At 46.3% G+C, this 23,811-nt stretch overlaps 7 protein-coding genes across 8 annotated transcripts; 3 read left to right on the top strand and 4 right to left on the bottom strand.

The window, feature by feature from the left end:
- Window positions 1-179: 179 nt before the first annotated feature.
- Window positions 180-5,251, top strand: LOC128252251 (uncharacterized). Its single transcript, XM_052979840.1, is given in 6 exon segments — window positions 180-343; window positions 826-2,841; window positions 2,844-3,486; window positions 3,549-3,746; window positions 4,066-4,846; window positions 4,912-5,251. Coding segments are annotated over 6 exon segments (3,882 nt in total). The 5' UTR covers window positions 180-307; the 3' UTR covers window positions 5,120-5,251.
- LOC128252249 (N-acetylglucosaminyl-phosphatidylinositol de-N-acetylase) lies at window positions 5,231-8,465 on the bottom strand. The gene is made up of 4 exons (XM_052979836.1): window positions 7,454-8,465; window positions 6,443-6,733; window positions 6,203-6,296; window positions 5,231-6,145 (listed from the first exon to the last, which is right to left on the bottom strand). Exons 1-4 carry the CDS (start codon window positions 7,971-7,973, stop codon window positions 5,968-5,970), a joined length of 1,083 nt encoding a protein of 360 aa, XP_052835796.1. The 5' UTR covers window positions 7,974-8,465; the 3' UTR covers window positions 5,231-5,967.
- A 477-nt stretch (window positions 8,466-8,942) lies between these two features.
- Window positions 8,943-13,777, top strand: LOC128252247 (phagocyte signaling-impaired protein). Its single transcript, XM_052979834.1, has 7 exons — window positions 8,943-9,327; window positions 9,394-9,618; window positions 10,643-11,135; window positions 11,193-11,592; window positions 11,655-12,938; window positions 13,016-13,214; window positions 13,279-13,777. Exons 1-7 carry the CDS (start codon window positions 9,261-9,263, stop codon window positions 13,461-13,463), a joined length of 2,853 nt encoding a protein of 950 aa, XP_052835794.1. The 5' UTR covers window positions 8,943-9,260; the 3' UTR covers window positions 13,464-13,777.
- A 69-nt stretch (window positions 13,778-13,846) lies between these two features.
- Window positions 13,847-15,330, bottom strand: LOC128254331 (transcription factor Ouib). Its single transcript, XM_052983367.1, has 5 exons — window positions 15,159-15,330; window positions 14,607-15,100; window positions 14,411-14,545; window positions 14,169-14,279; window positions 13,847-14,107 (listed from the first exon to the last, which is right to left on the bottom strand). The coding sequence occupies exons 1-5, from the start codon at window positions 15,303-15,305 to the stop codon at window positions 13,969-13,971; spliced, it is 1,026 nt and encodes a 341-aa protein (XP_052839327.1). The 5' UTR covers window positions 15,306-15,330; the 3' UTR covers window positions 13,847-13,968.
- Window positions 15,331-15,460: 130 nt separating this feature from the next.
- LOC128252193 (uncharacterized) lies at window positions 15,461-21,866 on the top strand. The gene is made up of 10 exons (XM_052979718.1): window positions 15,461-15,617; window positions 15,686-16,164; window positions 16,224-16,358; window positions 16,514-16,711; window positions 18,047-18,200; window positions 19,388-19,579; window positions 19,637-20,652; window positions 20,918-21,052; window positions 21,111-21,221; window positions 21,577-21,866. The coding sequence occupies exons 1-10, from the start codon at window positions 15,492-15,494 to the stop codon at window positions 21,722-21,724; spliced, it is 2,694 nt and encodes an 897-aa protein (XP_052835678.1). The 5' UTR covers window positions 15,461-15,491; the 3' UTR covers window positions 21,725-21,866.
- LOC128254318 (zinc finger and SCAN domain-containing protein 12) lies at window positions 16,576-18,816 on the bottom strand. Of its 2 annotated transcripts, XM_052983352.1 has the most exons (6): window positions 18,570-18,816; window positions 17,716-18,512; window positions 17,523-17,657; window positions 17,343-17,453; window positions 17,092-17,285; window positions 16,576-16,703 (listed from the first exon to the last, which is right to left on the bottom strand). In XM_052983352.1, the coding sequence occupies exons 1-5, from the start codon at window positions 18,714-18,716 to the stop codon at window positions 17,129-17,131; spliced, it is 1,347 nt and encodes a 448-aa protein (XP_052839312.1). In that variant the 5' UTR covers window positions 18,717-18,816; the 3' UTR covers window positions 16,576-16,703; window positions 17,092-17,128. The 2 variants fall into 2 exon arrangements, with proteins under 2 accessions (XP_052839312.1, XP_052839304.1); XM_052983344.1 differs by lacking the exon at window positions 16,576-16,703 and having other exon boundaries at window positions 16,779-17,285.
- Window positions 21,788-23,632, bottom strand: LOC128254309 (endoribonuclease ZC3H12A). Its single transcript, XM_052983333.1, has one exon. The coding sequence runs from the start codon at window positions 23,481-23,483 to the stop codon at window positions 21,831-21,833; it is 1,653 nt and encodes a 550-aa protein (XP_052839293.1). The 5' UTR covers window positions 23,484-23,632; the 3' UTR covers window positions 21,788-21,830.
- Between the last annotated feature and the right edge of the window lie 179 nt (window positions 23,633-23,811).

The following is a 23,811-nucleotide window of genomic DNA, read 5'->3' as shown; positions in this document are numbered from 1 at the left end:
AAAAAATGTTGATTCTCATGTATAAATATAGATCCACAGGTATGAAATATGGTATCCCTTCTCTATAACATTATGGATTATCAAGGACTTTGGGATCGATTTGAATTTCACATCGGATAAAAGCGAAATTTAAAGGAAAACAGTAGGCCGTAGAATTAAGTTCAGACATTTATTTCATGTATCTGATTCAGTTTAAGCATAGCCCTCAGCTGGCACAACCTTTTTTAAACCTTAAAAAAAATTCGACCAAAATTCCAAATTTCCAAATTTTAGTTCTAGACCATTCAATACTTTTGCTTGTTTAAGGATGCGCTTGTTTGGAAGAATAACACACTTTATACAGGTAAGTTTAGAAATTTAATGGCAGAGATAGTTAATAAGAGAATGGATTAGTAATGGCATAATAACTATTAATAAGAGTTTAGTTAGTTTATTCTCAGCGCTGTTCTTAAGGGGCTTTTAAATGTTTTCTGCATTTAAAATAAGTACAATTAAAAATAAAAATTAAATTTATAGAAAGTAAAATCTGAAGAAAAAAATCTGCTTTTTATTAAAATATGGAAAGATGGACAGACAACGTAGAATTAGTAGGCTCCCCATTTGTATGTTAGCCTGTCACTGGATTCGATTCTCAGTTTCCTTCTTCACGTCTTACACTCCACACTAATTTTCGGTTTCTCCCTTCTAATCAAAGTGAAATTCTACCGTGATTACCTTATGCATTTTTAATAAAGCAAAAACTAAATTCTTAACACATAAAGATATAAAATGCCACGGATATTCGGCAGCCTTTCGTCTAATCGTTTTGGACTGCATCTCTTGCAGATATCGCGATGTCTCAGCTACCATGCTCCACCACTCTTCCGCCCACGCAGCCTGCTCCATGCCGAGCGATTGAAGCAGCTGTGCAGTAGTGCCACCTACGGGCCCAAGTCGACGGGTCGCATCCGGAAATATTCGCAGAAGGGCAACAGTGTCTTTTCGATCAGCGACAATGCGGACATGCTGCGCAAGAGGATCAGCTGCTCCGGCACTTCGGGTCAAGCGCCCAAGATCCTGCCCATTGGCCTGATCACACCGGAAACGGGCGATGGCAAGGACCTGAAGATCGTCATCGTGCCTCTGGACCTGTCTGGCATGGATGCCAATGCGCTGAAGGATACGCTGGATACCATCAACCAGTTGAGGCTGTACGCCAACCACATCGAGACGTTCTCCAGCAGCATGGTCGAGGAATACAGTGCGTTGAACGAGGCCCTGCAGGATGTGAAATCGGAGGACCAGTCCAAAGGTGTCAAGGCGGATGATCGCAAGTTCTGGGAGACCTACCCCTCCGCGACAGCGTCGGACATCGATGCCGTGGGAACCACTGTGGACGCGGGCCTGGGTGCCACCAACATGCCCATGCATCGCCATGCAGCGGTCAGTAGCTGCCTCCAGAACGCTATGGGCAATCCTGGAGTTGCCAGTCCCTCGCTGAAAACCACCAAGGCGATGTCGGCACTGACCCAGGCCAAACCCGTTCCGAAATCTACTCTGGAGGCTAATCCCACGGAGTTCGCCGTACAGGATGGAGACTTTGTGGAGGAGATGCGAGTGGATGTGCCGCAGGATCTGACCGATCGGCTGAACGATATGGCCGTCTCGTCCATGGAGCTGTCGTTCGAAATGGACATGACCAGCCTGCGTGATGCCCTGGACAACAAGGGCTCAAATGCAGTGACCCGGCAGGATCCCATGATCTGTATGCACACCAAGGTGGAGCTAGACGCGTCTGGAACAGTGGAACAAACTGTCCCGCTCAGGTTCAATGCCTTGATCTCTGGCGTCGTGGAGATCGATACCCAGAAGCTGAATTCCGCCCAACTGACGGACGACAAGATGCCCGGCTTCAATGATGACCTCACCACGCTGGCTGCCAACCTTTGCAGCACCGCCTTGGAGAGGGGTTTCTCGGGAAACTCGAAAACCTCGGACACCTACATTGCCGATCTTGAACTGACCAAGGGTGAGCAGGCCTTTCCGACCAGAATCATCGATACGTCCTTCATGTCGGCGGCCACCCAAATAGGACATCAGCGGGAAGCCCAGCAGAAGATCGCCGAAGAGGACTCCGCTTTGCCGGGCATCCAGGAGGTGGAGGTGCCGGTTCCAGTGGACAAGGATGGCTGCAAGAATCCACCCGTGAAGCCAAAGCGCAAGTGTCCTGGCAAATGTCCACTGATCACTGATCCCTGCAAGGAAGATCCCTGCGAGCGTCCAGAAAAGAAGAAAGCGCCCAAGAAAAAGGCCGAAAGTACCACGTCTATAACGTCTATGGCCAAGGGAGGCGACAAGAAGGATCCTTGTGCAAAGGACGGCAAAGGCAAGGACAAGAAGAAAGACCCGTGTGCCAAGTTCAAAAAGGGTGGCAAGGATGGCGACAAGAAGGATGGTTGTAACAAGGATAAAAAGAAGGATCCCTGTGCCAAGGACAAGAAAAAGGAGGATCCTTGTGCCAAGAAAGACGATAAGAAAAAGAAGGATCCTTGCGCCAAATTTAAGTCCGGGGAGAAGAAAGATCCTTGTGCAAAGGACAAGAAAAAGGAGGACCCTTGTGCAAAAAAGAAAGACGAAAAGAAAAAGGATCCTTGCGCTAAGAAAGATGACAAGAAAAAGGATCCCTGTGCCAAGAAGGACGAAAAGAAAAAGGACCCTTGTGCAAAGGATAAGAAAAAGGAGGATCCTTGCGCTAAAAAGAAGGATCCCTGTGCCAAAAAGGATGACAAGAAAAAGAAGGATCCTTGCGCAAAGAAAGATGACAAGAAAAAGAAGGATCCTTGCGCAAAGAAAGATGACAAGAAAAGAAGGATCCTTGCGCAAAGAAAGATGACAAGAAAAAGGATCCCTGTGCCAAGGGCGGAAAGGGTGACAAGAAAAAGAAAGATCCTTGCGCCAAGTTCAAGAAAGGCGGCAAAGATGGCAAGGATAAGTGCAAGTTTTCAACCTTTTCAAGGCGCTACCTGTCCACCGCTCTGGACCAGGTCTTCCGCGAATCCGATGCCGCTCCTGGTGGCCCCCGCTTCCATGTCTACTCCACTCTTGTGCGCCGTCACTATCGTGTCCCTGCTGCCAAGAACGACGAATTCTGCCAGTGTTCCTTGTGCCAGAGGCTTCAGCTCCACAAGGCAACTGCTCCGGCCAAGTTTACGATCAACAATACCTTCCTGCGACGACGCTTCAGTGGACTGACGAACAAGATCCTGCCCGGAGGCCTGGCCAATGCCAACTGGCGGGGAAAGAAGGACAAGAAGGGCGGCAAGTGCGGCCAGATGGCGCCCAAGTACCCCAAGAGCCGTGGCAAGGACATCAAGGAGCGGACTGGTCTCCGCGAGGATTGCTTCAATAACGAGGACGGCGGTTGTGGCATCAAGAGCTGCACCGGCAAATGCGCCAAGGTCAAGTTCCCCAAGAAGAAGTGCGAGCGCAAGGAGAAAAAGGATGATGGTGCGTAGAAATGCAGTTCGTAGTGGCCATCAGTTTCCCCAGGTTGGTCTTCTCTCCCCAAGGCAGAATAAGCATTCTCTTGGCCCGGAATGCTCTTGACCAACTGCAGCCGCAGCGGAGATCTTTCAGCACGCGGGTCTGTTGCCATCCAAAGTCGGAGGATAAACGCATCCTTGCTCAACAGGCATATGCGTTGCAAATTTCCAAGTCCTACGAGATCAAAGTGGTTCCCGTTTCAAGACCTTCACCAAAGGATTTCGGTAAGAAAATTCTTCTAAATTTAAAATTGTTTTTTAAATAGTAAAAGTAAAAACGATTTAATAATATAATAATTTCAAATTAATGTTAAGCCATTATAATTTTGACCGTAAAAAGGAAGTCATTTTTTAAAGGACTAGAAGAACTCGACCTAATTGGTAAACTAAAACTAACATTATTGACGATTAATAATTAGCTTTTGCTGATTCGATTATAATGTAGAATGTAGTCCTTACTATTTAGGATTGTTTAATTGCGGAAAATATATCGTATTTGATCTAGCATAAATTTAATGTTTCTCCCAAATATCATTACAAACAGATGTCCTCATTCGAACGGGTTCAGTGGCCATCTCGAATTCCGATATCCATGTCTATGAGAACGGCAACCGCGACGTGGAGGCCATGTCCTTGGGCCACGATGCCACGGGAATTGTGGAGGAAGTGGGTCGGTGCGTCCACCATCTGCACGTGGGTGACCGCGTGGTCGTGGAGTCAGCGTTGTCCTGCGGCATCTGCGAGTTGTGCAAACAGGGGTTGTACAACATGTGCTCCAGTCTGGTGTACAATGGCTTTCTGAGCACCTACCAAACGCATCCGGCGGACCTGTGCCACCGACTTCCGCCTTCCATCAGCATGGAGGAGGGTGCCCTGACCCAAACCCTTGCCCTGGGCTGTCAGGCATGCTTCAAGGGCAACATCACGCCCACCAGCAACGTCCTGATCCTGGGATCCTGTCCAACGGCAGTGGCGGCGGGCATATGCGCCAAGGCCATCGGGGCCAAGCGTGTGGCCATTGCCGGATGTATGGCTCCCGCGCTGGATGTGGTGGCCCGGGACTTTGGATTCCAGGCCGTCGAGTTCGACAGCAACGCCCTGTTCGGCGAGGTGCTGGAGGCCATCTACAGCAAGTTCCAGGACTGGCCCAGCTGCGTCATCAACTGCTCCATATCGGCCATGACGATGAATCTGGCGGTGATGGCCCTGCAGCCATGTGGCGTCTGCGTGTTGGCTGAATGCGATTCGGAGTGTGCCAGCTTTAATGCCCTGGACGTCCTGATGAAGAACATCCGCCTGGTGCCCAGCTTTCGGTCCGCCAATATGTGGGTTAACTAACCAGTAATCAAAAATTACCCATTTTAGCCTGGTATCTCCTTTGACTTCATAGGTATCCCACTGCCCTGCAACTCATGCGATCTGGTCGAGCACCTATGCACAAGTTCATCACGACCACATATCCATTAAGCAGGGCGGACGAGGCCTTCCGAACTGCCCAGCACGAGTCCAACATTGGGCTGGGGAAGATCATTGTTAACTGTGCGGAAGAAGTGGATTTTGGAGATAGTCTGGGGAAAAATGCCAAATCGACATCGTAGAAAATTATGATTGTAACAGCTGTGTAGAAGAACGCATCAAAGAATTCTATTATACTTAAAGACAACTTTGTGTTTTCGATTTCAAATAGGGAACGAAAATAAAACAATAAATTTTAAGTATTGCAACAAAAATCGCTTCGCATTTTACTAAGTTCTGCGTGGGCCCATAAAACAATTAATTTGAAAGTGCGCTCATTAAAATACTTTAAATAAATATTCTTTAACAGCTTTCTATAATCTATCCTCTCTGGCTCATCAATTGATTTGTTTCTGTATACATACGTTCATATACATATATATTTATGTAAATATATTTTATAAAATTATTATTGTACTTCGCTGCTTACAACAAACTATTTTACAATTTTACAAGAACGAAAGTGACTTGCTAAAGGTGTGTATGCTAAAGGGGGGAATAAATGTACACGAAACGGAAATGAAAATAACATAATCTAGCAACAATTATAATAGCGCATACATTTTTAATTTTTAAGCATTTGACTACATCGCACACTTTGGAACATTGCTTGGACTGAGTATAAATAATAATTAGAGCTAACTAATAAGATTTAAAGATATGCCAGTTTGTATGTGAGTGTGGAACTAATTAATGGACTGTTTTGTGGTTTCGGTTGCCTATGGTACTGCCGCTTTGCCGGTTTTTTGTTCCCTGGTTGGTTTGGATATTGCTTTCCAATTACTATCGATCATTTGGCCAACAGTAGTTACAAACATATATACTAGTAGAATCGTCAGAGTCTAAAATAAAAACCACTCGCTCTGCCCTTTGGAGCATCCGATCTTGAAGGTAGTTTGTCTTTTGGTGTTCATTCGTATCCATTCCCTTCCTAGTTGTCATGTATCTGCATTTCCAGTTCCACATCCGAAAGATTTATCTGCCGCATCGAGTTGATGAACATGTAGCGCGAAGTGTATATGTAGAGCCAACGAAACCACCTCATCTGCGACTGATGTTCCTTCATCGCGCTCCTCACAATCGCAGCCTCCTTCCAGTTAAGAATGCACCTAAATAACAAAACACTCACATTAGAATTTCTATAGTATTTGGACCACATCTCATACCAATGCGTAGACATAAAGCACGTGCAGAGCAGATCGAGGATGGATAGATATTTTCTGACCACATTGATCGAGTCCAAGGTGTAGAACTTGCAATCTGCATTGGGAAGATACATAAAAAATTGCTGTATACTATAATATCTAAGGCTATTAATAGCACCAACTGCAGCGATGGGCACGCCAATTAACATGCACCCATTGTTTGCATCCGTCGCCACCCGCGTGACTCACACGCCTCCTCACCTTTGGGCAAAAGGTTGGCCAAACAGAGCGAAGCGGCCGCGTAGTACACGGCACAATGGTTCGGATGTGAGCTGACGCCATCGCGATCAAACGTGAATATCGCCTGGATGTCGAGGCTTTCGACGGCGTGCAGTATCAGGCTGGCCACCGCATCCGGGCGCCAGTCGACATAGGGGTCGTCCGGCAGGTTGGTGGCATTCATCAGCACGATGTTCGACTCCGGAATTCCCAGTTTCGAGCAGGAGCGCCACAGTTCCTGACGCCGCACCTTAGCCTTGTGCTCGAAGTTGCCTGTACGAGAAATACCCTTGATTAATACAATTCTTTATGAACGGATAAGGTTTACAATAGAAATAAATAAAATTTATATTTCTAACTTATCAAATTTTTATATGATTTTAATGAACGTTTTGAAAACCTTTAGAGTATTAAGCTGTAAAATAATTGCTTTCAAGTAGTATACATCTATAAAATTAATTTTTAGTTTCAAAATTCAATAACATTAAAAAGGTTTTTTATTTGGGAAATTTGAATATAAACTAATATGACTTGAGGTTTTGTGTGGCAATAGATTTATTAATAGCTTGTGTGAAAAAGATCGACCCAAAACCTTTATATAAAATAAATATGTATGTATCTGTTTTTTACTCCCAGAAATTATAATCCTTTGATTGTTAATCAATATCAATATATATGAGATTTGTATTGTACTTAAGCCAAATAATGTTAGTTTAAGGTTCAAAACAGTATAATGAATGATGGTCCTAAAGCTTTACTTTACCAAAGGATTTACCAAAATCCTTTACGGGGTAAAACAATTATTCTTCTAACTAAACATAAATAAATATTCCATATGGGATTAAATTGCAGGGGATCTATTGATGGTCGTAGCCATTTGGGCGCACTAAAGCCTAATTGAGATTCGCTACTGCTTTCGAAACGTGTAATTTCGCTTAATGCCTCCGTATCTATAATGGTTATAGGATGATGTCACTGCTGGTAGGCTCTCACCGTTGGACAGGCATAGTATGTACACCTGGCAGCCTTGGCGCTGCGTCAGCGAGTAGATCAGCGGTCCGAAGAACATGCACTCGTCATCCGGATGGGCAGTGATCAGCAGGACGCGCTCCATGTTCGCCCTTTTGGGCAGCCGGACGCTACGCAGCCGGAGTCCGGATTGAAGGGCCTGCTTCAGCCCGCCACCCGCCTCCTGATTTGGATTCCGATCTCCGCTCTCGTCGCCGGATCTGGATCCTCCGGCATTGTTGTTGTCGCTGGGCGCTCCGGATCCCGACAGCCAGAAGGTGAGCTTGTAGAGGCCAAGGCATACTAGCAAGTACACCGCACAGGCGATCAGTACGTGCTCCAGTGCTTCGGCGGATGAGGACCTGATACGGCAGTAGATGGCCTGCGGATTGGGGACGAGCTGCTGCACCTGAAGCACCTGCTGCTGCAGTTGGCGCCACGGAGAGGTTGATGCGATGCTGCTTAATGTGCTGGCCACGTACTCGCTCAGCCAGTTAAATCTCATCTCTCATTGCAACCGGCCAAGGGCGAGAATTTTGGCGAGAAATTCTTCACCAAAAATGGACATACAGCGGTTTTCGGCAGCAAGGAAAAGCGGAAAAGCGGCGATTGCGGCGATTACGGTGCTCGGGCGGGTACTTAAACTATGTCACTAAGTGGATGTGTTGCTTAATCGGTAGTTTAATACTTGAAAACGTCTGGTTACGAGCCCGCGCGCCTCTTAATCGGCTAATTTCTGCATTTTAGTCGAAAACTTTACGTGTTTTCGCCTTTCGGGGGCAGCAGCTAGCGATGGGCGACTGTCGTGGTGCGTGGCAGGTGCGTGAGTCACGACGATTTCTCAAGTTTTCCGTTCCGCTTTTTATAGACCTGTCAGGTGCGCCGTGCATTTATAAAGGTGAAATTATCAAATTAGCACTCGAATAAATTGATAAACACTATTCTGCCATTCATCGTACGTTCGCTATTAGAGCGTCCTGAGAACGCTTTGGTCCATCTCTAGCGGTCAGCTGTTTGGGCTTAGTGTATGCAGAAGGGGTATTCTTGGCACTTTTGTGAAAAGTATTTAAATAACTACATATAGAAAAGATTTTACAAAAAATAAAAGTAACTTGATGGCTAAGCAATACAAAATTAAACCTGCAACTCCTTAATTAAATTAAATAATTCAATTTAATACTTTATTTTTTTGGTGTTTACATTTTAATGAAAAAAAATTATATCTAATATCTAACTAACTGTAATAATTATAAAAATCACCTTGCTTATGCTCTAAGTTAATAGTTAGCTTTTAGTTTAAAACCTTAAGCTTGTTTTATTTAAAAATAAAAATAAATAAAAATACAACATTTATAATACAGTCCTATACAAATTTGTCTCATTAAAAGTTAAATCAGTGATTTTTCTGTGAACACCCCTACTATTTGCACTCTTTGCCAGTAAAATACCATAAAAATACCCCCCGAAAATACCAGAGACCGCTCTCTCCTCTCCGAACATGCAGTCTGAGGTTTTTTTTATTTTGAATCAAATTTAAAGTCACTAATTTCTATGAAATTAAGCATTTAATTAGCCTTTGACCGAGCGATTCGTGTGTCCAAGAGCCAGCCGCCCGACCCCCGACCACCCAATCATTGCGGGCAGCCCAAGGAGAGGCCCCGAAAAGTAAAAGCCAGAAATCGGAAAACCGACAGCGTGCCGCAAGCCAAAGAGAGCGGATCTCAGTGCGAGGTGCATGCAGCACGTTGTAATTAGGTTAGCAGCATATAGCAGCACCACATAACACACTAACATGGCACAGCAGCAGCAGCAGGGCATGGACTCGGCCTTGTTTGAGCGGCGACTGCGGCCGGTCTACGGTGAGTGTGCCGTGGAACTCGGATGGCCTTCAGGTCTCTCATATTAACCCCAATCCTCATCCGCAGACAACCTGGAAGTGGGCAACAACCGCAAGGCACTGCAGGAGTCCGAGAAGCTGCTCCGAAAACATCCCACCCTGCTCTGCGCCCGTGCCCTGAAGGGTCTCTCCCTCCTCCGACTAGGTCGTTACGACGAGAGCCACGGATGCCTCCAGACGGTCGCCGAGGAGAAGCCCACGGACGACTCCACGTTGCAGGTGCTATCCTTCTGCTACCGCGAAATGGAACAACGTACGTATGGGTCGGACTTTGGCCATCTAATCGGCTGAGTTAAAACAACTTTTTTACGGTAGAAGTATAGACAATTGTGAACTAAAAGCCCTGTGTACCTATCACCTGGATAAATTAGAAACATGGCATGATTTTTTATTGGACAAAGAATAGATAAATAAGATTAAGTTCAAACAGCTTTTCTGTCAAATATCTCGGTTTAGTGAGCTACGACAATATATGAAAACTATCTTTAATAACTTTGTTTAGGGAACTTTAACTTCTACGAAAGATATAAAATTAATATTTAATATATTTATGACATTATTTCAGCTCAACAAATAAGTTACTTCAGTAATAAAGATAAGTAAATAGGTTAAATAAATCATTTATGCAATTTCGAAAATGTTAATGGTTACATTTTGCTGGTTAAATTACTTTCTAGAAATTATAATATATATTTAAACAAGTTCATTAGTATTTCCTAAAAAAGATGCAAAAAGATTTTTAAAAAACGAATAGATTTTATTTAAAATCGATGTATGTTTTTCCTTCAGTCAATAATTTGTTTCGTCTTAAAAAAAAGGAAAAAAAGTTTGTAAAGAAAGAATTTGGATTTATGCCTCCTTTTTCAAGGGAAATATATATAATATTTCTTCATCAAATAAGATAAAATTTTCGACAACAAAAGTTTAGCCTTAATAAAACAAATAATGATAAAACCGTCCTAGAACATATTCGACAGTTTATTATAATCAAGTCCGATTATTTTAGCCAAAAACATCTGGATTCACTCATTTTCTTATTCCCACATCCGCCGATTCGCATCCGCTAAGTTTATCCCCCAGGGACGCCCCTGGCACGCACACGAAGTGCCCACAATTCATATTTTCGTATTTTCTTGGCACGCGCACCTCGCCCGACTAATTAAAATCGCATTCTACTAGTCGGACGACGGTGGCAAGTGCGTGCCAACGATCTGAATATATATTGTACCTGCTAAAGAAATTGCTAATTATATATACAAACCTCCGCCTCATTGCAGTGGACAAAATTGTGGAGCTGTACCAGCACGCGGTTAAGCAGAATCCCGGCAACGAGGAGCTGCTCGCCCACCTCTTCATCTCGCATGTTAGAGTGGAGGACTACAAGGCGCAGCAGGCGGTGGCCCTGCAGCTGTACAAGGCTCAGCCAAAGAATGCCTACTACTTCTGGTCCGTAATCAGTGTAGTCTTCCAGGGGATTCGAGGACCGGAGTCGGCGCTGCCCGAGAAGCGGAAAATCTATTTGGGGCTGGCGCAGCGCATGGTCGACAAGCACATCAAGGAGGGCAAGTTGGAGACGGAGCAGGAGGCCTTTCTCTATCTGCACATCCTGAAGCTACAGAACAAGTTCCAGGAGGCGTGGGAATTCCTCACTGGCGAGCTGTGCGCCAAGCTCTATCCGGGTGCTCCAGTCAGCATGAAGTTTGAGCTGCTCAAGGAACTGGGTAACTGGCGGGAGCTGAATGAGCTGCTGCAGCAGCTCCTTGACGCAGAGTGAGTTCTGTTAGACTGTAGATAAATTCATATTTAAATGTTTCATAAATTCCTTAGTCGTGACCGCTGGGACTTCTACAAGGAGTACATCCAAAGTTCGTTTGAGTTGATGAAACATGCGCCACAGGCTGAGGAAAACGGGGAGAAGGATTCGCTGGCCAGATGTCAGGAGTTCCTTCAGGGCATCATCGATTCCTCGGAGCGCAAGAAACGGGGTCCCTATCTGGCGCGTTTGGAACTCCACCAGCGCATGCGAGCTGACCAACTGCCGGCGGAAAAGCTCGTCGGCGACTTCGACGAGATGGTCATAGAGTACTTCCGTCTGTTTGGCGACAAATCCTGCTGCACCCATGATATCGCCTTGTTCTTGCCTTCGATCAGCATGAAGCAGCGGCAGGCGTTGGCCAGCAAGTTGCTGTTGGAGAGCGGAGTCAGCTCCACGTCGCTTCCGAAGAATGTTAGTAGAACCGAATCACAAGTAAAACTCTTTATTAAATAACTTGTATTAAATTCTTACAGAAAGAGCAGATGCAAAAGCACCTTTGCGCTCTGCAAATCTCGCGGATGTGCGGCTCCCAAATGGATCTGCCCGTGGACCACCTGCTTGCCTTCTACACGGCCCTTAAGCTGCACTACGAACACGGCCGGAGTACTTTCGGTAAGAAGCTGCTGTCCACGGAAATGGGACCATCGGATGCATATGCCCTGCTGGCGGCGAATGTAATGTACGACCTGAGTAGACGAGAAAACAAGTCGGATCACCTGTTCGAGGCGCTGTGCCTGCTGCAGTATGTCCTGCGAAACAGCACGAGTAACTTCCACGTGAAGCTGCTGAGTCTGAAGATCTATCATCTGTTTGGCTGCCAGGTGGGCGCCCAGGAGATGTACGAGTACCTGGACATTAAGCAAATCCAGCTGGACTCTATGGGCTATGTGCACTGCCAGTTGCTGCCGCTGGGCGGTCGTTTCTCGGGTACCCGGAATGTGTTCGATGCTACTCTGAAGTTCTTCACCAACAGCTACAAGGAACGCCTGGAGTACATTGCTTTGACCTATCGCTTCTGCACCTTTTCCAAGATGGAGGAGTTCATGAACTTCAAGGAACGCTTGACCAACAGCTTGCAGTACGTGGCCTGCTCGGTTGAGGCGCAGATCTGCGACCTAGTCAGTTGCTATGGCAATATCCAGCAGAACCTGACAGCGTATGCCGCTATGAGCATTGAGCCGGCTGAAGACCGGATCGCCTGGCATGAGTTGAGCGACAATCGCGACTTAGAGGCTGTCATCCGGTGGGATCCCCTTCACGAGGTAGATGCTGGCGAGGAGCGCAAGGAGTCCTTTGACCAAGAAGTAGAGGTGCTGCAGGTGCGATCGCTGATGCTCCGACTATTTGCCTCCTTTGTTGATTTGTATCACGGCGCCAGCTCGAAAGATTCGCCAGCGGGAGCGGAGGCCGCCACCCTGGAACTCTTGCGCGAGTCCTGGACGGGACTATTCCAGCGACTGCGTCTGATGAACTACAAGCCGTTGGCGCAAAAGTTTCTAGTCAATCTGCTGCCCACACGCCTTCACCTGCTGCTCGATCTGCCGTACGAACGCTTCTTTGACGACCTGGCCCAACTGGTCCTTGACCTGCAGAGCGGATCCGGAAAGCTGGCCGAGCAGTGCAAGAGGGTGGGCGACAATGTCATATCGGTTATGGAGATGTGCGTGCAGACCATCAACGAAAGCAACGAGTGCAACGGCATGGACGGTCTGTGGAAGCGGCGGGCGCAACAGCAGAAGGTGGCTGCCAGTCTGGAGGTACGTTCTTAAAAGTGCAACCTCTAAAGTGATCTTTATTCAATCCTAAGTACTCTTTCAACGCATTGCTGTTCCAGATGCTATCCCTCTATGCCTTTCTGCTGTCCGTGCTAAACGACAAGCTGCAGGTCAGCTCGAAGACCAAGTCCAAGAAGAGGCCGGTGGACAACAAGTTGGATGGACCCCAGCCGATCAGTGAGAAGGAGAGAAGCCAGATGTTGCAGGAGCTGATGCGACAGCTCAAGCACAAACTTGAGTCCTGCGACGCGGCCATACGTAAGTAGAACTGTTACATTTGTATGTTGTAAGAAATGCGTATTACCAACTTCTCAATCCGCAGGCACTTGGAAAGCACCGGTGCTGCCACGCGACCTCAGCTCCTTCATGTCGGACATGTCGCTGAAGCCGGAGGTGGAGGCCACGCTCATCGGAGATGTTTCGGCCACCTTTAAGGACTCGCACGAGATGATGGTCACCGAGTTGCGCAATCTGCTAAAGGACAAGATACGCATGGTGGCCAAGTAGATGTCTCTTTGCTGTGCAAAGGCCATCGGCCAGTCCGGCCATCGCTGCCCAATCACGATCCAAGTTCATAGTTTGTTATTTAATTTTGTTAACGAATACAACCGACCTCCTACTCCTCCCACACTATAATTATCTTGAACACAAGAGCCAACTCAGCAATTTTCAATCAATTTTCGGCATTTTTCTCGTACAACATATAAAAAGTTGTAAAATTTGTAAAACAATAATTAAAAAAAACCAAACAAAGAAAAAAGATTGCGTACCGCTTGCGAGTAAGTTAAATAAAAGAAGAAATTGTAAAAAATACAAAAAAAAAACTACGTTTTTAATTTATTTTCATGAACTAAACAATATATAAAGAAATTATTTATCCTAAAGCCCTTTTCTCTATAAATTTTCAAAGTCATAATTTGTATACACATTTTCTAGTCATATTTTTTCGTCTTTAAAAATTTGTATTAATTTTCCTTACTACTAAAAATATGCTCTTATTAAAATTATGTCCTTAGGCAACAGCTGAAGTATTTCCTACTTTGGTCGTATTTAGATAGTCAGCCAATCGCGGATCATTGAGATGCTGTTGGGTCTGCAGGTGGGCCACGAGATTGTGAATGCGAGCAAAGCTCTTGCCGCATAGTCGACATCTTTTGGGATATATAAATTAATAAAATAAATAAGGTTTGAGTTCAAATTATATCCACTTACGTGTGAGGTTTTTCTCCCGTGTGCGTTTTGTAGTGAACCTTGAGGACACTGGCGTAGGTAAAGGTTTTTCCGCAGGTCTGGCAAGAATAAGGTCGCTCGTTTCGATGAGTTCTGTAGGGGATACATTTTCATATAAGTTATTGCTTAGAAACAAACCCAATTCATGATTACTTCAGGTCATATCATAAATCATAAAAATTTAAATAAAAATTATAAAATAGAAGCTATCTTATGTTGTCTACCTTTCATGCTTGACTAGGGAAGTGCGATCTGCGAAGCTGCGATGACAATATTCGCAAGTGTACGGCTTTGCTCCTGTGTGCTGGCGAATGTGGCGCTTCAACTGGTAGTTGACGTGAAAGCACTTGTGGCAGATCCTAAAAGGAGGCGATGTAAACATGTGGAAACATAGATAGTAACGAAGAACACCACACTTACTCGCATTCGTAGGGTCGCTCGTTGTTGTGCCTTCGCATGTGGGTGTCCAGGGTGCTTTTCCTTTGATATCCGTTGCCACAGGTGTCGCACACATAAAGTTTACCGCTGACTGCAGGCACAGAAGGAGGATCAGATGGAGGATTAGGAGCAGGATCTAGAGCAGGCACCGTTTGCACGACCAGAACCATGGGCTTTTCCATGTCCGCCGGTGGTGTTGTGGTCTCCTCCATTAGATCTTCGGTGGACCAAGCTCCCTCCTCAAGCACCTCTACCTCCAGTTGTTCGTACTGCGCAGTTTCCACAGGAGGAGGAGTAGGTGACCTAGTTGTATCCACCGTCTCTGCCACATCCTTTTCCACTGGACCATCCTTTACCACATATTTCTTAAGAAATTCGTTGGAACGCTGGCAAATCTGACGGAATTTGTGGGCCAGGGATAGAAAGGCTTTGCATCTAAAGCATATCCTGGTGGGCAGGTCCTCTGTGGGCTTTATCTGTAAATAAACACTGGGTTCTTACAAAGTTAAATAGAATTCAACCGCACTGACTCACCTGAATTCCGCTTAAACTTTCGATTTTCTCGCAGAGAGAAATGCCACTGTGAAGCTTGTCATCCGCATCGTAAATGGAGACCATATGGGCCTCACCATCCTGCAGACAGGTCCTGCAAAGGGTCACCATATCCAGCCGTAGCTCCATTTAAATCCAACGAATGTCACGACCAAAATTAACGATCAAAATAACTCTGCTTCCTCTTTGCAATTTTGCCATTCGACGATATTTATCGCTAGACCAAATGACATTCGCCCCGAAGCCGCATAAATTGTAATTGTTTTGGTCCAATCGTTTTGGTATTTTGGAATTTTGACTTGTGATAACAGAAGAATGCTTCCCGAGAAAGAGAACAATGATCTGCAGTGTCGCATCTGCCTGCTGCAGCCGAAGGATGAGTCCCTCTTGCCCACAGAGCCGGATTTCCCGGAGCAAATAAAACGATGCACGGGTGTTGAGGTAAGTTTCCAAATGGGTTTGTTATGGTTTATCTTCTGACCAATAAAAACTTGATTTCGTATCCTCAGATGAGTGAGAACCCCAACTGGCCAAATCACATTTGCACAAGCTGCGCTTTGCTCCTTAGGGCGGCCCTCAAACTACGATCCCTTTGTCAGGAGGCGGAGAAGGAGCTTTTGAAGGCTGAGGAGCAGGAGGTTCACATTCAATTAATATGCAACGACCAGGAAATGGAGCTGGATAAGGAGTCCAAAGATCTCAGCGATAGCGAGGTGGAGTACGAGTACCTGGAACCGTACGATGTAACGCTGGAGAGCGGCGAAGAGGCCGCCTATAGTGCCGACGAAGTGGTCAGCATCGAACCAACCAACTCTGCCCCGGAGGAGTCCATATATTCACTGAGTCCCAAAGCGGAAACCGGTGGTGAGGAGGACTCCAGCCAGGCACCCTCATTTGCGTGTAACATATGCCAGAATGTCTACACGAACCGCTTGAAGTTGACAACCCATATGAAGCTCCACAGCACTGAGAAACCACACGAGTGCGAGTAAGCTGATGATTTGGTTTAATAGCATTCGCTTAAAGATTAATTCACATATCTTGCAGAATCTGCCATAAACGATTCCGGCAGACACCGCAGCTGGCGAGGCACATGAACACCCACACCGGCAATCGTCCCTACAAGTGTGATTACTGCGACGCCAGCTTTGCAGATCCATCTACGCGCATCAAGCACCAGAGGTCAGTATAATTTCATAAAGGTGTCGATAACTAAAACAAAAAAGCTATATATAAGAATTTAAAATGAAAACATTAAGAAATTTTTTTATAAGTTATGACACCCTTGCTGTAAAGCATACTCTTCAAAACCTTATATTACCCTTAACACAATTTAGGATCCACACCAATGAAAGACCGTACAAGTGTAAGTTCTGCAGCAAGTCCTTCGCCTACTCAAATGTGCTCCGGGTGCATCTAAAAACGCACACGGGTGAGCGACCATTTAGCTGCCAGTACTGCCAGAAGACTTTTTCCCAACTGCACCACAAAAACGCCCATGAAAAATCGCACAAACCCAAAAAAGACCTGGAAATGTGGGGATGACACGTAAGAGAAACTTTGTAAAACATAGACAATAAGTTGTTTTTAGACATTGTTCTTTTAAAAATAAGTTATAATACAATATATTTTTACTGAAAACATACGTTACCATAGTAACTAAATGTCATGGCAAAGAAATATAAATCTTAAAAAGCACAAATAACGAATAAATTGTATCATTGTAATAAGTAGTTTTTAAAGGCTTTAAATATATATTCATATATAATTTTTGTTTTATTCTGCATATTTAATGAAAAAACACTTGTTTTCACAGATAGCTCTAGTCCTAACTTATGCTCAAACTGTTTGATGCGAAGCTTTAACAATGGCTATTTAAATCCTAATACTAAAGATGCTTACTCTATTAACTTACAATAATTCCTTGTTTTGTTATTTATACGAGATAAAAATCAACTATGGAACTCCTGCTCCTCTTCCTTGACTTCCTCTCCCTCGGCACCCATTTCAACATCAGGCTTCCAGGAACAAGCGCCTCGCCTTTCGTGCGTCCCCCGATGCAAACGCATCTTGTAGGCCTTTACAAAGCCCTTGCCACAAAGATCACAACTGGAAAAGGATGAGGACTATTCAAGCGGATCAAAGGAACAGCAATGAAAACCTTACACATGTGGTTTCTCCCCTGTGTGAATCATCTTGTGGAACTTCAGGTTGTCCGAGTAGGTAAAGGTTCTAGAGCACACATCGCATTCATAGGGGCGCTCCTTGGTGTGAATTCTGAGAGGGTTCACATTTTGTTAGTTTTCTTGATTAGTTCACTGCAGAAGTGCTGATTATATGATGTACCTATGATGTTTCGTTTTGGTGGATCGATCCGCGAAGGCAGCTGGACAGTAGTTGCACTTGTAGGGCCGGTTCCCCGTGTGCGTGTTCATGTGCCGCACCAGCTGCTGGTTTTGGATAAAACCTCGTCCGCAGATCCTGCAAAAAAAGTTGTCATTAGCAAGCGATACCATTTGTTTTGTAAATTTTGACTCACTCGCATTCGTGAGGCTTGACGCCCGAATGGAACTTCATGTGCTCGGTGAGGCGGGCCTGTGTGGGATAGATGTTCCCGCATACGTCACATATATAGCTGCTCAGCTTGTTGCGTGGCTTCCTGCCTAGCTTCTTTTTGGCGGTTTCATCTTCTTGGCTCGATATGTTGGCTGGAGCCGTCTTTCTGCTCGATCGCTGACGGCTTGCAGGCGGTTTAGTAGCTGTTATGGTCTCCGGCACATAACTTTCGTCGGAGCTAAGTATATCTTGGCATAGATCATCGTCTGCAACTTCTTCCTTGACCACATTGCTCTCGGCGGTTTCACTTAAAGTGGCGGTATTCTCGCTGGTGAGCAGCTCGTATTCCTCATAAACCGCATACGGTTCCGCCTCTTCGATCACGGTCTGCTCCACATCGAAAACCGCCTGCGTGGGATCCTCTCCATCGAACAAAATGGTTTCGACACCTTCTGCACCCTCCACTACGTAGGTAATAACCTCCTGTTGCTGCTGTCCCGCCGGTTGACACTCCTCCTTCGCCACCTTAGTTTTAAAACTGTCATCCATTTGGCTGGTATCCTCCTCCCAAATCTTGACCACGCTCTCCATCGTAATGTCGTCCGAGAGGTCAAGGTGTTGGTCCTCGCCGGGAGCACTCGAATTGCTGGCCTCACGCTCCAACATATCCATGATGTGCTGATGGGATCGCTGGCACGTCAGCCGGAACTTGTAGCTCAGTCGCAAGCAGCGCACGCACTTGCTGCACATCTTGTCCGGAAATTTGTCATCCAGACTGACCTTTTCCGTATAAGATTCACCAATTAAACTGCTAAACAACCCAGTAGTCCTACTTACAGGTATCCCTGCGCAAATGTGCAGCATTTGGTCCAGGCGTGTGATGGCCGTTTGGCTGAATATGTCGTGGAGCAGCTCCTCACCCTCGCCGGGATTGTTCAGGCAGACGCGACACACAACCCACTTCTCGTTCGACTCCGTTTTCATGGCGACTTATTATTGTTTATTTTTATTTAGACGTAGTTTAGGGAAGAACTCAAGTTCCAACAGCTGAATGCAAGCGTCCGGGTGCCACTCACAATGAAACGCGGTCATTGCGAAGGTACAGTGAGTATCGGATTGAAGATTACTTTTAAATCTCAACCGAAAATATAATTAAAATGTACTTTAAACATTGCTATTTCAACAATTTCTATACAAAATAGTTTTTACTGACCGTAATTTTAAACAAAATTTGTCATGTTTTAAACATATGTTTATATAGGTAATAATAAAAATAATGGAAGTAAATAATTAAATTATTTAATATTTTTTTCGTTTTAAATCCGATACATTAAATGGGTTCAATACAGACAATATAATTGTTAGACAGTCTTACAAGCAGCCTAATTTATTAAAGAAAATGTCAGTATTAAAACTTCCCACTAAAAAAGGATACAATTTTAAATTAATTACATTTAAGTAAAACTATTTGTACCCGCAAAACAAAACACCCTTAATGCTATAACCGCAAATGCAGTGGTCACCCTGTTTCACAGCCATTCGCGTTGCAACGCAACCATCTTGCCTCCAGAGTACATTATATTTTTTTGGCGTCGTCTTCGTCCAGCGAGGGTGTTCATCGAAATATTAAGGCGGAGAATAGGAATCCGGAATAGATTAACGTTCTATTCGCAACAATGAGAGACTCGGCGGCACAAGCGAGTCCGGCGGCGGCGCCAGCGGCCACGCAGAAGTGGATCGTTTGCCGGGTTTGCCTGCAGCAGCCCAAGGAGCCCATGGCCAGTATTTTCCACGACGACGCGGAGAAGGACCTGACCAACATGATCCGGGAGTGCGGCGGAGTACCCGTAAGCACGTCATACTCTTCCCCGCACTGTCTTATATCCTCGCAATATCTTTCCCAGATCAAGCAGTTCGACCACTATCCGGACAAGATTTGCGAGAAGTGCTTTAGGGTTCTGAAAATGGCATTCAAGTTCCGGGAGACCTGCCAGCGATCCTACGGTCATCTGCGGCAGTTTGTGGGTCCCGTGGAGGTGGAGCAGCGAACGCCGGAGAAGAAGAGTGAAGAACAAACCCCTAAACTGGAACAGGAGTCCGAGGAGACGGAGCAGGAGCAGGAACACGAGGAGGAAGAGGAGGAGGAGGACCTGGACGAGAGTCAATACACTGAGGCCGAGGCGGACGAATCCGCGGAGGCCCAGGGCGGCGTCTTTAACGACGAACTCGAGGAGGGCATCCTCGTGGAACTGGAAAAAGATCGAATTGTACATGTGAAGAGTGAACAGGTGGAGGAGGACGGCATCATCGAGGAGGTTTACGACGTGTACGAGACCTACGAGGGCGATATCATCACAGAGCAGGGCGCCTACGACCAGGAAGTGGCCGATCAATCGCTCTCCGAACTGTCAGCGGACATCGAGTACTTGGACCAGGTCGATCAGGACCAGTTGACCGAAAGTGCTCACGAAGACGAGGTGGAAGGCGACATGAACTCAACCGAGGAGGAGTTCGTCCCCACCAAAAGTATTCTAGCCTCCCTCAATGCCCGAGGCGGCAATAAGCGGAGAGCTAATCCCCGCAGGGCAGCCGCGTCCGCATCCTCAGCACCGGTTCCTGCAGCATCGGGCACCGGCACCTCAAAGACCGCCCCTCGCGGCAATCCTCTTAAAGTGCGGCGGGGAAACAGCAATGCGTCTGCCACCAAGATCGTCATCAACTCCGAAGAGGGCGTCTCCATTGGGGAGGTGCTGGCGCGGAAGCACGCCGGCATCAAAACCAAGGGCGGCCACAAGATCCTCGTCGGTGACAAGAAGGAGTTCAAGTACATCTGCGACGTCTGCGGCAACATGTATCCCTCCCAGAGTCGTCTCACTGAGCACATTAAGGTCCACTCCGGCGTGAAGCCGCACGAGTGCGAGTAAGTTATTGAGAGAGATTAATCATGAAGATGATGTCAGTTCGAAATGGCTAGGAAAAATAGTAATTTTGTTGTTACTGATTTAATATCTTAAATTTGAAATTTTTAAATCAGAGACTATTTCTGAAAGTTATATTTTTGTATAATTTCCAAATTTCTGTTTACCTTAACTAAGTTTGGTTAATAGTTTTTATAATATAACTTTTTTGTTCTAGGTTTTATTACCAAATGAGCTTTTTTTTTAATAAGAATTTCTGATTTTTAGAATCTGTGGTCACTGTTTTGCCCAGGCTCAGCAATTAGCGCGTCACATGAACACCCACACTGGAAATCGACCGTACAAGTGCAGCTATTGCCCGGCAGCCTTTGCGGATCTGTCCACCCGCAACAAGCACCACAGGTGAGTTGGTGAACGAATGGAAAGCTAGACGACCTGATTCCAAAACTATCTCCTTCAGGATCCACACAAATGAGCGTCCCTATGAATGCGATGTTTGCCACAAGACATTTACCTACACCAACACATTGAAGTTCCACAAGATGATTCATACGGGAGAGAAGCCGCATGTGTAAGTTCAGCTTTCCCTGGCAAATACAGTCCAAATTCTCTAGCACGAACTTTCACTATATGGGATTCACTATTAGAAATTCCAGATACCATACTATACTATAAGTTAACATTGTCACCTTTAGTTATGATTTCCTTATGTTGTTTAAAAGTGCAAAATGTATTTAAATGTACAAAAATGCAAAAAAAGCAATTTAAATTCAGAAATAGTTTGAGCGAAAGTTAGCTATATTTTTGTCCTTGTTGATTCTTTTGAACTCATAATTAATAGTACTTTATGTTTCATACATTATTTTTAATGTGGCTAAACAGTTGATATAGCTAAATTAACTGTAAACTTTCCGTTCTTCCTCCAGGTGCGAAGTGTGCGGTAAGGGTTTCCCGCAGGCGTACAAGCTGCGCAACCACCGGATCATCCACGAGCGACGCGGTCAATCCGCACGGGAATCCGTCAGCGGGCTGATGCCATACGATACGGCCAATATTGTGGGCCTGGAGATTTAAATTTCGAGCGAGGACTCCTCGTCGTTCCAAAGCGACATTTTAAATATTAAACAGACACACTCGTGTAATTATACATCTAAGTATATTGATGAAATTTAAGCCTAGCCTAATTATGCGGAAATAAATTAAGTATAGCTGCGCAGATGGTCTTGGCGTCGGTCTCCTCCGGATAGAGCTGCAGCACGGCGTGCACCTGGTGCGGCGGAAACAGGCTGCCCAGGTGATAGCGAAGCAGGCGGCGCTGCTCCTCCCGCGGCAGTTGCTGCGAGGCGTGCAGCTCCTCGTTGATGCGCGAATCGGAGGCGGACAGATGGGCGAAGTTGTGAGCGGGCAGTGGCAGACCCAATCCCTGATCCGTGACCGGGGCGGATGGCGTGCGAGTCAGATACTGGTGGTGATAGGTGGAGCTGGAGTTGGACTGTTGATGCTGCTGTTGCACCTGCTGATGCTGCTGCTGGAGTGGAGCACTGTAAGTGGGCACCAGGAGGCGGTAGGAGGGCGGCGGCTGCTGGCGCTGCAGCTTCTTGTGGCGATTCGGCTGACTGGATTCCATGGACCCCTCGGACAGCTCCATTTGCGCCGAGAAGCCCTGACACACCTGCTCGATCGTATTGGACTTGGTGCGGCCCAATGGCTCCCGGCTAATCGGTGAGTTGATCTTGACATTGTTGTTGTTTCCACCCGGACTGACTATCTGCTGACCACCATTCGTGTGCAGGGGAGCACTGTGGGAGGCCTGGAGTGGCAGACGCTGCAGCAGCGGACCCTGGTTGTGGTGCCGGAACTTGCACTTTTGCCCGTAGGTGCACTTCTTGCCATAGGGACACAACTGTTGGGCATCCGCCATCTTCTGTTGCGTTTGCGAGCACAGGAACAGGTCCAGATTTGGACCCGATCTGCCCAGCGGATCATCGGGCGGCATGAAGATGTCATTCACAAACGAGTACATTAGCAGGCGCTCCTGAACGACGCGCCGGAACTCGTTGCTCTCCAGGATCAGATCCCTGTAGTTGTCGTTGGACACCACAATGCCATCGGTTTCCACGGCCAGTTTGAGTATGAATCGATCATCGTAGCAGGACACCCGCTTGCCATCCAGGTGTCGCGATGGCGTGAACACCAAGTACCTTTCGTGCTCCAGCTCGTAGAGCAGCTCCTGGTCGGCGATATTGTTGTTCGCCAGCTCCTTGCGCCAATTGGGCACAAAGGCGGTGATGTCGCGATGACCCCGCTGCCGGAACCAATCCACACAGATGCGGATGCCGCGGCAGGAGAAGATCACGTTGTTCCCGTGTGACAGGGCCACATTACTGCCATCGATGACAATGTGTCGTAAGGCGGAGATGTTGTTTCCGGCTGGGTTGGGCGAGCAGGCGGAGGAGGAGGAGGAGGACATGGTGGATGGATTACCGCCTCCAATGTGGGCGGGTCGTGGTGCATCTGCTGTCAGCTTGATCAACTCGGCCAGCAGCTCATTTTGCTTGGCCTCCGAACCCAGACGCGTCAACGCCGAGTGGATGGACTGCTCGCTGTAGCCCAGCTTCTTGGCAAACTCCAGATTCTGGCGCTCCGTCGTCCGGCTGCAAATCTCATCGTCGTCGGAGAAGCTCTCCTGCTTTCTCACTGGCAACTTGTTGCTGCTGCCGTGATGTTGTTGCTGCTGCTGCTGTTGTTGTTGCTGCTGCTGCTGTTGTTGCTGCTGCTGCTGTTGCTGATGTCTTTGCTGCTCCTGCACTTCACAGTTCATTTTGATGCGCATTTAATTGTCCAGCGGCTGGCTTTCCTTCGGCTGCTCACTTCTCCTGTGCGGGAACTCCGATTTGTTGTGTTTTTAGCTGTCTCTGCAGCAAGTTCCGTCTATTTACATTTACAGACTTCCGTGTTGTTGTTGTTTTTGTTGGTGCTTGCTGACGAGTAGTGTGACCAGAGGCTGGGCACCAAAAAATACCTCAGTTCTGCGCTCTCATAAGCTGGTCACATAGCAGTTGTAACGGTTTTTGAACTTTTTTTAAATAGAGAAAACCATGTATGACTTACAAATAATAACATTTATTAAGTACTTAGTTGGATATGCTTAATTTAGCTTT

Source organism: Drosophila gunungcola, chromosome 3R (genome assembly GCF_025200985.1).
Source record: "Drosophila gunungcola strain Sukarami chromosome 3R, Dgunungcola_SK_2, whole genome shotgun sequence".
NCBI classification, from domain to species: domain Eukaryota; kingdom Metazoa; phylum Arthropoda; class Insecta; order Diptera; family Drosophilidae; genus Drosophila; species Drosophila gunungcola.
The sequence above is the reverse complement of the archived record's forward strand: the minus strand, read 5'-3'. Positions and strand labels throughout refer to the sequence as shown.

Bases quoted from the DNA above. Each gene is read 5' to 3' on its own strand.
- LOC128252247 (XM_052979834.1), top strand. From the start codon at position 9,261: ATGGCACAGCAGCAGCAGCAGGGCATGGACTCGGCCTTGTTTGAGCGG. The intron at 11,136-11,192 runs GTGAGTTCTGTT...TAAATTCCTTAG, and splicing joins CAGCAGCTCCTTGACGCAGA to TCGTGACCGCTGGGACTTCT. The intron at 12,939-13,015 runs GTACGTTCTTAA...TTGCTGTTCCAG, and splicing joins AGGTGGCTGCCAGTCTGGAG to ATGCTATCCCTCTATGCCTT.
- LOC128252249 (XM_052979836.1), bottom strand. From the start codon at position 7,973: ATGAGATTTAACTGGCTGAGCGAGTACGTGGCCAGCACATTAAGCAGC. The intron at 6,734-7,453 runs GTGAGAGCCTAC...TTTCTCGTACAG, and splicing joins CATACTATGCCTGTCCAACG to GCAACTTCGAGCACAAGGCT. The intron at 6,297-6,442 runs GTGAGGAGGCGT...TTCCCAATGCAG, and splicing joins GGCCAACCTTTTGCCCAAAG to ATTGCAAGTTCTACACCTTG.
- LOC128254331 (XM_052983367.1), bottom strand. From the start codon at position 15,305: ATGGAGCTACGGCTGGATATGGTGACCCTTTGCAGGACCTGTCTGCAG. The intron at 15,101-15,158 runs GTGAGTCAGTGC...GTTTATTTACAG, and splicing joins AAAGTTTAAGCGGAATTCAG to ATAAAGCCCACAGAGGACCT. The intron at 14,546-14,606 runs GTAAGTGTGGTG...GCCTCCTTTTAG, and splicing joins GAGCGACCCTACGAATGCGA to GATCTGCCACAAGTGCTTTC.
- LOC128252193 (XM_052979718.1), top strand. From the start codon at position 15,492: ATGCTTCCCGAGAAAGAGAACAATGATCTGCAGTGTCGCATCTGCCTG. The intron at 16,359-16,513 runs GTCAGTATAATT...AACACAATTTAG, and splicing joins ACGCGCATCAAGCACCAGAG to GATCCACACCAATGAAAGAC. The intron at 21,222-21,576 runs GTAAGTTCAGCT...TTCTTCCTCCAG, and splicing joins ACGGGAGAGAAGCCGCATGT to GTGCGAAGTGTGCGGTAAGG.
- LOC128254318 (XM_052983352.1), bottom strand. From the start codon at position 18,716: ATGAAAACGGAGTCGAACGAGAAGTGGGTTGTGTGTCGCGTCTGCCTG. The intron at 18,513-18,569 runs GTAAGTAGGACT...TATACGGAAAAG, and splicing joins ACATTTGCGCAGGGATACCT to GTCAGTCTGGATGACAAATT. The intron at 17,286-17,342 runs GTAAGGTTTTCA...ATCCTTTTCCAG, and splicing joins ACAGGGGAGAAACCACATGT to TTGTGATCTTTGTGGCAAGG.
- LOC128254309 (XM_052983333.1), bottom strand. From the start codon at position 23,483: ATGCGCATCAAAATGAACTGTGAAGTGCAGGAGCAGCAAAGACATCAG.